The following is a 12,147-nucleotide window of genomic DNA, read 5'->3' on the forward strand; positions in this document are numbered from 1 at the left end:
GGTTTACATGTGACAGACGTGAAAGGGTTTGGAGCAGCTGTGGAGAACGTTATGCTGCTTGTAACATCATTCAGCATGACCGTTTTGGTGGTGGGTCAGTGATGGTCTGGGGAGGCATATCCATGGAGGGACGTACAGACCTCTACAGGCTAGATAATGGCACACTGACTGCCATTAGGCATCAGGATGAAATCCTTGGACCCACTGTCAGACCGTACGCTGTTGCAGTGGGTCCTGAGTTCCTCCTGGTGCACGACAATGCCCAGCCTCAAGTAGTGAGAGTATGTAGGCAGTTCCTGGAAGATGAAGGAATTGATGGCATTGAATGGCCCCCTTCCTCGCCTGACCTAAATCCTATAGAACACTGGAATATCATGTTTCAGTCCATCCGACGCCACCAAGTTGCACCTCAGACTGTCCAGGAGCTCAGTGATGCCCTGGTCCAGATCTGGGAGGAAATTCCCCAGGACACCATCCGTTGTCTCATTAGGAGCATGCCCCGATGTTGTCAGGCATGCATACAAGCATGTGGGAACATACAAACTGAGTACCATTTTGAGTTGCTGCAATGAAATTTCAGCAAAATGGACTAGCCTGCTGCATCATTTTTTCACTTTGATTTTTGGGGTGTCTTTGAATTCAGTCCTCTGTAGGTTGATAATTTTCATTTCCATCAAACGATGAGGCATCCTTACATTCCTAACACATTACCCAGTCCATATCAGTATAGATATCCAGCATGATATTTCTCCCCATTGAGATCTGATGTGCTTTCAAAGTGTTCCTTTAATTTTTTGAGCAATATATATATATATATATATATATATAGTTAGGTCCATATATATTTGGACACAGGAACAATTTTAGTTTTTTTTACCATACCATACCATATATATTATATACCATTTTACTTATTATTTATTTCAGGTACTTATATAGCGCTGTCAATTTACGCAGCGCTTTACATATATATAGATCATTCACATCAGTCCCTAACCCTCAAGGGGTGTACAATCTAAGGTCCCTAACTCACATTCATACATACACATACTAGGGACAATTTACCAGCATGTCTTTGGAGTGTGGGAGGAAACCGGAGCACCCAGCTGAAACCCACACACGCACAGGGAGAACATGCAAACTCCATGCAGGAGGCGCCATGGTCAGGAATCGAACCCATGACCCATTTACTGCAAGGCAGATGTGCTAACCACTAAGCCACTGTGCCGCCCTACCATTAATACCATTTTACTTAAACAAAACTCTACAACCATAAAATACCTCACTGACTATCACCTTTGTCTAAGGTTAATGAAGACCCGTTTTACTGTTGCATCTACTGTATAAACCTTCGAGACTCCGATCCACCTCACCCTGACTTCACCGCTTGGAAATCCCAACTGACTGCCCTCAGGTCTGACTGCGGTCTGTTTAGCATCCCAAAACACATAGGAGAGCCCAACTATCCACATGAAGCAAGCAGCATCTGAAAAACATAAAACAACAAGTATCACAATGACCTGTGGACCAAGATGACGTACACAAAAACCCAACACACAAATGTTACACACTGAATAACAACACGCTCCCAAACAACAAAAATGAACGGGTCACTGAAAAACAGAGTGTCACCAGGAAAACACAACATGTAACGACAAACAGCTATAATAACTGTGGGTGAACATATAAACGAAAGCGCTGGGATTCCCAACAACCAATCCGCCTCAGAATCTGGTCATTCAAACGCCACCGGGCAGCCTCTGTGGCTGCTCCTATCTGGAAAGAATGAGAAGTGTAATCTGATGGTGCCACCAAGCACTCATGGAAAACTGCAATAACCTGAAACTGTGACAAAGCCGAGCAATCAGTGTGTTTTAAGAAAGGTCCGGGCCTTGCAGGCCAGAGTTTTAACCTTTCAAGCACCACAGATACCGAACACAGAGGAAAACCCGGAACCTGACCCAACTCTAAATGGGCCCTACGATCCAACTGATCAGTTTTGGACTTGCGAATGAGTAAATCACCCTGTCTTCCCGAGCCACCACATCGGAATAAGTTCATCCCCCTTCCTTAAGCGAAGAAAGACTCACCAATTACCTCACCCAAAGCGCCCAAAAAAGGCCAGCACAAATGCTGTCCGAAACAGCTCATCTTCAAAGGAAGTTGAACACACCACGGCAAGTGGTCCAACAGGACCCCGAGCATTGTGAAAGAAATGTGACGCTGGGAATAAGCAACCAGGCGGCCCTTACGGTAACCACACAATGCCACCCACGCCAGAAAAGACTTTGTAACATCCTCGACACCAGACAACCAGAACAGAAAGGCTAGGCTAGCCATTTTCCTGCTCAGCAAAGAAACAGAGACACCCTCCTCACAGTTCTTTCTCATAAAGTATAGGAAGACATGTAGCCTGTCCTCGTCCCCAAAGCAACCACCTACCAAACTTACCAGCTCATGCCACTCCCACCCAACTTGTTTGTAAGTTGTCCAGGTGGATTCCGCAACCAAGCGATGGATCAGAACGGTTATGGCGGGCAGATGACACCCCACAAATGATGGGCACTGAATACCAAGCTGCTCCACCTCTGGCGCCAACTGACGGTATCTATCCCATTGCAAGCAAGAACGTGCATCAGCCACATTGTTCTCAACCCCAGGAACATGGACAGCATGCACAAAAACATTGAAACTCAGGCATCGCAGAACTAAATGCCAAAGCAGACATACAACAGGAGGGGAAGACGCAGAGAGTGAGTAAATGGCATGCACTACACCAAGGTTGTCACAGTGAAACTGTACCCATTTGTTTGGAAATTCCAAGCCCCACATCTCCACAGCCAGGACGATCGGAAACAATTGTAACAGCGCCATGTTGTAAATAAAATCTGAGCTGCTCCATGATTCAGGGCCCCATTCTCCCCATGTACTACCATCCACAGACATAGGCCGCAATCCCCACGGAACCTGTTGCATTGGTATACAGGTTCAGATTGCCGCTCAACACCGCCGACCCCATCCACAAGGACTGCCTATTGTAGGTAGCCAAAAACATCTCCCAAACCCGCAAATCGTCCGTCGTAGGGGTCTTTTCTGATGCCAATGGCACCCCAAAGGCACGAAACACATGTTGCAATGTTGCCAGTCATTTCCACCAGGTCTTATCTCCCAGGGGGGCCGAGCACCGAAAATCCATCCAAGTAATGGATGATCAACTTCAGCCCCGACAAGTCCTGCATCACCCAGTCTAAGAAGGAACTGAAGATTTCAATATAGGAACAAGAAATAGCGCAACCCATAGGCAGGCAACAGTCAATTACATAATGACCCTTCCACATGCACCCTAACAGGCAACTGTCTAGGTGGACCGGCAACAATCTGAATTCCGCCTCGCTGTCGGTCTTTGCCATAAGTGCACCCTTACCGAATCTGCACACCCACCCTACCGCCACGTCAAAGGACGCATAGGACACTGTGCACAAGGAGGAGTCAATCGTGTTGATCATCGAACCCCCTTAGGAAGGACAAGTGATGAATTAGTTGAAATCTGTTGGGTTCCTTCTTAGGAACCACCCCTAGTGGAGAAACCACCAAATTTTCAACCGGAGGAAAAGAAAATGGGCCCGCCATTCTGCCCAAGGACACCTCATTGCGCAATGTTGCCGAAACCACGTCCGAATGTACATACTGTACAGAGATTTTAAATTGTCTGCCACAGGGGGGATAGTGGAAAAATTGGAAGACATTGGAAAACCATTAGTGAAATCCTGCAAGAGAAGCTGTGCAGTGGGCCGATTTGGATATCTACATAAGAACAGCTTTTTCACCCTCACCGGCGTCATCCCTTTTTCCAGCGTCAGTCAATTTTCTCTTACCTTGCTTGAAACATCTTGACAAAGGAAGAGAACCTCCACAGCTGTAGCATTGATGGCAAAAACGGCAAGATCCTCCGAATCGGCAGGACCCTTCATTATACTGCCAGCAGCGTTTCACGGCCAATGGTGTCGAAGCAGCAGCACTCCCAGTCCCTTCAAGAAAGGAAGAAGGAGCAGCCCTATCCTGGGTCATAAGTGTAATCCACAAGCCAATGTCTTTATGATCCCACATAAGCAAGGCCTGACGTCCTTCCGCTGGTGAAACTGCTCATCATAGCGCAACCATGCAAAGCCCCCATACACCCTCTGAGCCTCACTAATGCTATCCAGATAGCAAAAAAGCGCTGAACAGTTTTCCGGTGCCTTCTCCCCAATAACACTGGCCAAAATATTAAATGCCTGGAGCCAATTGGGGAAAGTTCGGGAAATAAGGCGATAACACCTCTTTTCTTCCTCCTCCTTCTTGCTTGATCTTGTCTATATTAAATTTTTCCAGGGGCAAGAGTGAAAAAATTTCAATGTGTTCCCCTTTCCATATCTTCTCCTTCACCTCCACCTTAAGGTGTGCACTGATGGGGGCCCTCATAGCAAACATACACTTCACATCTCGCAGAGTCCGATAAATGCATCCCATTAGAGGCTGTATCCCACATTTTGGACTCGGCAACCGCCGGAGAAGCAGGCATAATAGGGCCAGGATGACTGTGCTGTTCCAGTGACGGCCGTATTGTTATCCCCCGCCGAAGTCCATGCCGATATAGGTGAAACCAACTGTGAGGAGGATACCCTGGCATCCCTATGCACCATTAGCTCCCTGCACCCCGTTACCAATGCTAGGAGGGTATTAGACAGCAAGACAACCTGACCATCTGCCGCAGCTACAGGCACTGTGGGGAAAACCTCCACCCTGCTAGACCAGGTTCCCTCAGCAAGACCTCCCAGCAGAATTAGAATTTGGCTTGTTATCAGCCTCTTGCAATACCTGCACAGTAAAGCTCAGAGTGGGAGTATGAGATGCGGTATAAAGAGCCAATCAATTTTGCCGCAGTGTAAGGGGCATGCTACTAGGAGAAAGTAGAGTGACAGAGAGATGATGCTTCTTTTTTTTGTCTAGTCAAAGGCTTAGAGAGGGACAAGACCAATAGGTGTTGCTTACTGGCAGCAGCAGATAAAGATCAGGTCTCCTGCTATTCTAGACAGAGCTGTGCTGTATGGCTGAGTTTTGTAAATTTTAGAAATGGATATAAATACTTATCTTTTGGCAGGTAAAACAGCTGATATACAGTATATGTATTTCATCTATGTATTTGGCTGTTTGCCTGGAGTTCATCTCTAATTTTTTTTAGGGTATTTTTTTTAATCCAAACTCTTTTTATTATTAAAAAGAACATAAGGGATATTATCATGTATCCAAAGTACAATCTGTAAAAACAGAGATTGCAAAGTCCCATAACATTCACCATTGTAAACATTAAGCGCAGATAAAATCGTACAAAACATTTCCACACAAAAAAATCAAGTTTCAACCTGTCATTACCAGTGGTATCTAAACCTACAAATATCAGGTGGGTTTATCCTTGAATATTAAGATTCCGTCAAGTAAGGGATTGCAATATGTCATACAGCCTGCACCAGAAAGAAAACAATTCAGGAGACACGGCTTAGGGTAAATCCAAAAACAATCACATTGAACTCAAACTTACAGAATGTATTTCTGTGGTGGTCCGTGAGTTGTTCCCTCAGTAGAAAGGAATTAACATATTCTATCTGTTGTTTACATGTTGGAGAGGTAGGTACCCTCCAATATCTGGCTATAATTTTTCTAGCAAGGTATAGCAGCTGAGAGACCATAATATATATATCCCTGGTTGGTACAGTTCAGAGTCACGCACTTCCAGTAATGTTTATGGTATTTAGATTCATATAAACTAAAACAGCAAATTCCCCTCTCTAAAACAAGGGATCCATTGGCTTCCTGTAGCATGAAGGAACTCTGATCTGAGCAATTTATATCCCCAAAATCCAAGCTTTATTACTTGCTGGCGTCGTAATGCCAGTCTGCCCCAGTGGGTCAAGGATCATAATCATAATATATAAAATAAAACCTAATACATAAAACATAATATAATTTTTTAAGATTGTTCTCAGAGACATATTTAGAACTTGATCCTCTGCCTTTTTTTTTTTTAACCTGTTCATGCTGCCAGTATTCAAACATGCGGCCTCTTGGTGGCTGGGCCTTGACGCCGAGCAGCTGCATATTTGCATACCAAAAGTAAACAAACGTGCTGAGAACGAGCGTCTTGCATGCTCCCGTAACATTTGCGGAAATGTAATGTACTTGTAATCAGGACCTTTCCGATCATGTGACTGCTGTAACAGCCAATCAATAATAAGTCCTGCCCTGCCTCCCGATGTCACAAACCCCTTAAAGACCTGGGAGGTGCTGGCACCAATGTGTAGGAGGTAAGAATTCTGAATCAAAGTATTATTTTTGTCTATGACCCCATTAGAGAGATTTCCTTCATTTCCTATCCCTGTAGCACTTATACAAGAAATGGGTGGTGCATGCATAATTAAGAAAGAAAAGCACCAATAGCAATAAAGCATTGTCAAAAATTATTTCTTCCTCCCTCTCATAAAAATGTGTTTTTGTTTGTGTCCCCATATGAGAGATTTCCCAACACTTTAGGACAGAAAGTGAGGAAAAAATCAGCCCAAAAGGACACACACACAGAAATGATAACCCAACAGACACTCAAAACCTTCCCACTCTATCTAAAATCAAATGAAAAAGGTTTGGGCTTTAACAAATAATATTTATTTGAAGTAATTCCGATACCCTGTTTAATATGACTGTGCTGTGCCATTTCGCAGGGAATGCTCTTTGCTTCTCCTGAGTGTATTCGTTTCTCCAGTGATTTGGTCCACTTGTGGCTTCATGAGTCATGCAGAGTTTATTCAGACAAGCTCATGGAAGAGAAAGACATAGAGCATTTTAAAAAAGTACTCATTGACACAACAAAGAGATTCTTTGAGGTAAGACCTTTTTATAGGAGTGTTTTACTGTCAATAGAGACTCCATGAATGCACATTGTTGGAATCATATTTTAAAAATGTATACAATATATTTTATAAAAATAAATATATTTTATAAAAATTCTTAGGATATTCAGAAAATAAGAGATTATCATTTTTATTATCATCATCATGTTACATTATCTAAATTACAGGAAAAAAAACACTTAACAGTATGGTGGGCACATAAAAAGCCAAGCTTATGATTTCTGAACCCCTGCTTAGTCAACCTTCCAAAACAACCATCTGATTAAGAAAAATGAGCTGCATGAGCATCCACAATATGTACAGCTACATGGACCACCCTTCATTCTGTTCAGGAAGTTCTATGGGGGGGACCACCTTCCATTCGGTTGGTGGGGGGGGGGGGGTCGGCATTTTGTTGATGGGGGGAAGAGGTGGCAATGAGTACTGTGACTGGTTCTGTGTAAGAAGTGTGGTCCTCAGACTAGCTTGGCAGTTGTAGGAGAAAACTGGTTCATGGGTCCATTACATTCACAAAGTGAAAATATGAAAAAATTACACATCTTTAAGCACTTTATATATTATATCACTGTAAACTGCTTTCTGGATATATGTGATTTTTTTATGTAAAGAGTTCAAGACGTGTAGAAAAAATACCCCTCAAAAGCCACTGTGTGTTTCACCACCAGTGTGAATAAGTGCTACCAAATGCTCCACCTATCCCTACAGATTCATCTTCCAGTGTCGCAAAGATAATACAAATTGAGGAACTTATATGTACTCGTCAAGAGTTCCAGCTATGCCCACATTTCCACCTCGCTCCTCCATTCATAGAAGCTGTATTATAGCTTCCACTTATGAAAAATGCTCTATAAATGGAGGATGAGTGGATGAATATCTCCATTCATATATGTTTTTTTTAATTCATAGAAGCTAAGGTACAGCTCCTATGAATGGAGGAGGTGGGCAGAAAGGGCGGGTATAATCGGCACGCTTGACGAATGCATATGACAGGTCCCTCGGCTACTATTAACTCCCACACCATTTCAAGACTACAGTTGTGGATGTGGGGAGGATCAGAAGACAGAAAGTGTCAACTAAAACTGCAGCCAGCAGCACATGGGACACTTTGCATCAATTGTAAGTACAGTCCCTTGTGCTGATTTTTAAAAATGTTTTGACTAAACATGTGTTCAGCACAGTATGATGAAAATACAAACTGACAATGATCTTCTGTAGCCTTTATTTATTGTGGCACATGTGTACTTCAGGATAACACATCTGCATTTGCAAATTTTCATTGAAAAATGGTGTACAAAGAAGTGTTTGTGTGTATAAACCCTCAAAACATTTAGCTGATTATGCACTCTTTAAACTTAGTAGACAATTTTGTTGTGGCTTTTGCTTTTTGAACGTTCCCATTGTGGGGCTACAGGCTGTGGTGCTGACACACAGCATTCTTCCTAGTATGTCTTTTTGCAAGCTATATCATCCTGCCAAGGACATCCACAGCAACAAAAGCTCCCTCCAATGTCTGGAACAATTTAGCAATCACATGACTGATATAAAAAAAAATCTGCAAGATTTTATTGCAAATCTGAAGATGGTTTGATGTCCTCCAATACCTGAAGTTCACCATATTAAATTATGGCACTCGGTTTCGCATCACCTTGAAGTCAAATTAAACCCTTCTATAAACATTACTTTGTTTATAAGGCATGTAGGATGTTTGTTTTTTCTTTAACATGCCCCAATACTGCCCAGTCCTGTTAGGTTTTAGAAGTCTGTGCACTGTTCCCTTCCACCTCTCTCCTCCCAGCACTTCTGCTTTGTGCATCTGGGCCATACACATGGGTGTATGTCTTCTCTGATGACATAGACCTCCCATGATGTCTTGTGCTCCTATTGAATTCAAAGCTGTACATGATAGTGCACTGTGCACCAGCACATGAGCTGGTAGTCTACATGAATTGTACATCCTAAGGTGGCATTTCGCCAGCTGTGGGAGCCTTGCCACTATAGGTCTATAGGACTGCAAGTTGAGAAACCTTCAGGATCAACCGGAAAGAAGTTAATGAAGAAAAATAGAGAAAAGGTTGACAAAGCTGAACAAAATGAGTGTTTGGTGCTATATTTTGAATTATTAACTTTATTTTTAGATTTACATGCAATTTAAGTACCCAAACAACTGTCATGATCTTCTTCCGGCAGGGTGTGGATGAACATATATTCATCAATAAACCACTAGTTTACTGTCACTTTGCCCATGGTGTTGGAGAACCGCGTTATTTCCCTATATCAGACTGGGAAAAGCTGACAAGAATTCTTACAGATGCTCTGGAACACTACAATGAGATTCATGCAGCAATGAATCTGGTTTTGTTTGAAGAAGCCATTCAGCACATGTGAGTTTACCGGCCCACCTTGAATGTAAAGATAATAGATTGCTGTATGCAGGGGCAGACTGACAACTCATGGGGCCCCCGGGCAATAGGGGATCATGGGGCCCCTGTGTCCTTGCCCAAACCCAAAAAAGCCTATGAAAAAGGTACCAGGGGCATCTCATGGGGCCCCCTACTGACCCCGGGCCCTCGGGCAGTGCCCGAGTTTCCAAATGGTCAGTCCGCCCCTGGCTGTATGACATTATGAGGACTGATCCAACCATTAGTAGCAGCAGTCAGGGCATGTATTGGTTAAGAAGCTAGTTGAACATGTACAAGAGTTGAAGTTGCTTGTTATTGATTGAACATCATGCATTGGTTAACAAGTATTTTTAAATAACATGTGCAAGAGATGAAGGTGCTTGTTATTGATTGGGGAGCTGTTACAACTTGTTCCATTTTCCTCTTACAAGATCAAACATTTTTCCTCTATTCATCCATTTTAGGCAAAGAAGAACTAAAACTTTTCTATAGTCTGTAATGATAGAGCTGTTTAAATTTCTTAATATGACATGTTATCACTTTTGTCTCGGTTTCCGGAGATAGACTGCCATTTCTAATGTGTTAAATTGGCCAATTGTTCCCAATAGCTTCAATACATCATCGTGAATGACATGATTATTACACATGTATGACTGTTGGAGGATAAGGACACCAGAAACAAAGGAGTATGTTTTTAGAACAGCCAGCAACTGTGTTGACAATCCTTTGCTGCATTTTCAACAGCCTGCACATTCGCTGGATTGAGTCACATTTGCAACATTTGCTGTACATCTGTATTATCCCATCATTCAATGAGAAATTCAGATTTCAGTACTATAGGCCATATTTATGTTACAGTGTATGTTGCAGCCCCTGTTCCCAAACTTGTATAAACATTTACCATGTACAGATTAAGGAATCATTGATTTTACCAGTGATTTCTCATCTATTCCTATGCAGGGATAGTCACAGCCATTTCCACCTGCTCACCACTGCACACATTTCCTGGACATTTGCCTGCTTGCAAATGAGAAGGGTGGTCTAAAATCCTCATTTGCAATCATTCACCTACTGCACTGTGGTAGATTCCTGTGATAACGAATAGCAATTTGCAGATAGGCAACAGACCACTAGGAAACCTGTATTCAGTGGACAGAGTTTGGATCATAACTGCTTTAGACCTAAAAATTAATGAGTATACTTACATGTAGATGCTATGTCTGTATCCAATGGAAATCGTCAAAACCCGTTAACCTGGGGAAACTATAGCTATCAACTAGTTTTATGTACTTTTCTATTCCTCAGCCTAGTAGGCGACAATCATCTAATGTTTATAGTACAGGAGATTCACTTTATGCGCAAAGTTAAGGCTTCATAGACAGCACAAATTTCATCTGATTCCTACTGAACTGGTCAGAATGGGTAACCCTACAAGAACCACCCAGTTAGACAAAGTGAAAAGTGACAGCATCCTATCAGATGTCATCACTGTTCAGCAGCACCGAGGGCTGAACAGGAGAAAATCTACACCCCCCCCCACCCCTCCACCGAGTCAGCCCCGAGTGTCATGCAGTGGGGATTCCTCCATGCACACTCTTATGGCTCATACACATGATAAGAAAATTGTGTGAAAATTTTCAGGGAGGAGGACTGATCTCCAATAATCTGATCATTAGTACACAGCTTTGAAGAGCCAATCATGACAATTCATGCGACAATATCCAAAGGGACAAGTGCAAAAATGTTTCTTGTACGATACCAGATCTTACGATTTTCATTTAACCGCTTCCCGACTGCCCTATAGCAGAAATACTGTGTGTGTATATACGTGATTTTGCATTTCTAGGCAGAGGGCACGTGCCTTACCCGTGCCACCATTCGCGGCTGTGGCTGTCAATCACCAGGTCCAGTCCGATGATTACTCGCTAGCACCCAGTGATCGCAGAGCATCTCCGACAGGGAGGAGAACTGTTTGTAAACAAATCAGTGCTCCTCCCTGTCAGCTCATGCACACTGCTTTGGAATGCTGTGCACAGCACAGCCATGCAAAGCAGTGTGCTTACAGTGAAGCACATGGACACAGCACATAGTAAAACTGCACACAGCACACAGTTAACCCTTTGATTGCTCCTCATGTTAACCCCTTCCTGCCCAGTGCCATTAATACAGTGTCAGTGCTTTTTTTAGCACTGATCACTGTATTGGTGTCACTGGGGATGTCAGTGACACCAAGTCAGATCCCGCCAGTGTCAGAATGTCCACCGCTATAAGTCGCTGATCGCCACCATTACTAGTAAAAGGAAAGAAAAATTAAAAAAAATCCCAGTATATATACCGCCATTTGTAAACACTATAACTTTCAAGTAAACCAATTATTTTACATGTATTGGGATTTTATTTTTAGCAAAGGCATGTAGCAGAATACATTTTGGCCTAAATTTATGACGAAATTTGATTTTTAAATTTTTTTTTACTATACATGTTTAATAGCAAAAAGTCAAAAATATTCTTTTTTTCTCGAAATTGTTGGTCAATTTTTTTTTTATAGCACAAATAAATGAAAACCGCATAGGCGATCAAATACCACTGAAAGAAAGCTCAATTCATGGGAAAAAAAGGACACAAATTTAATTTGGGTGCAGCATTGCATGACCGTGCAATTGTCAGTTAAAATAACAGAGCGCCGTAATGCAAAAAAATGGCCTAGTCAGGAAGGGGGGGGGGGGGGTAAATCCTCTGGAGGGCAAGTGGTTAATCAGTACAGTAGTTGTCTGAAAATACAATAGAAATACAGTACAATAAATTAT

The 12,147-nt window shown here is 42.6% G+C and overlaps 1 protein-coding gene across 1 annotated transcript in view; it reads left to right on the forward strand.

Annotated features, from left to right (window-relative positions):
• LOC149451620 (dynein axonemal heavy chain 11-like) overlaps positions 1 to 12,147 on the forward strand; it is a 590,344-nt gene that overhangs the window by 259,458 nt on the left and 318,739 nt on the right. Inside the window, exons 39-40 of the mRNA XM_089690376.1 lie at positions 6,753 to 6,914; positions 9,129 to 9,322. Of these exons, the coding sequence (XP_089546502.1) occupies positions 6,753 to 6,914; positions 9,129 to 9,322 (356 nt within the window). The remainder of the gene's footprint in view (positions 1 to 6,752; positions 6,915 to 9,128; positions 9,323 to 12,147) is intronic.

The sequence above is a fragment of the Staurois parvus genome, unplaced genomic scaffold, assembly GCF_062004578.1.
Source record: "Staurois parvus isolate SC_StPar_1 unplaced genomic scaffold, SC_StPar_1.0 ptg000530l, whole genome shotgun sequence".
Lineage (NCBI taxonomy): Eukaryota > Metazoa > Chordata > Amphibia > Anura > Ranidae > Staurois > Staurois parvus.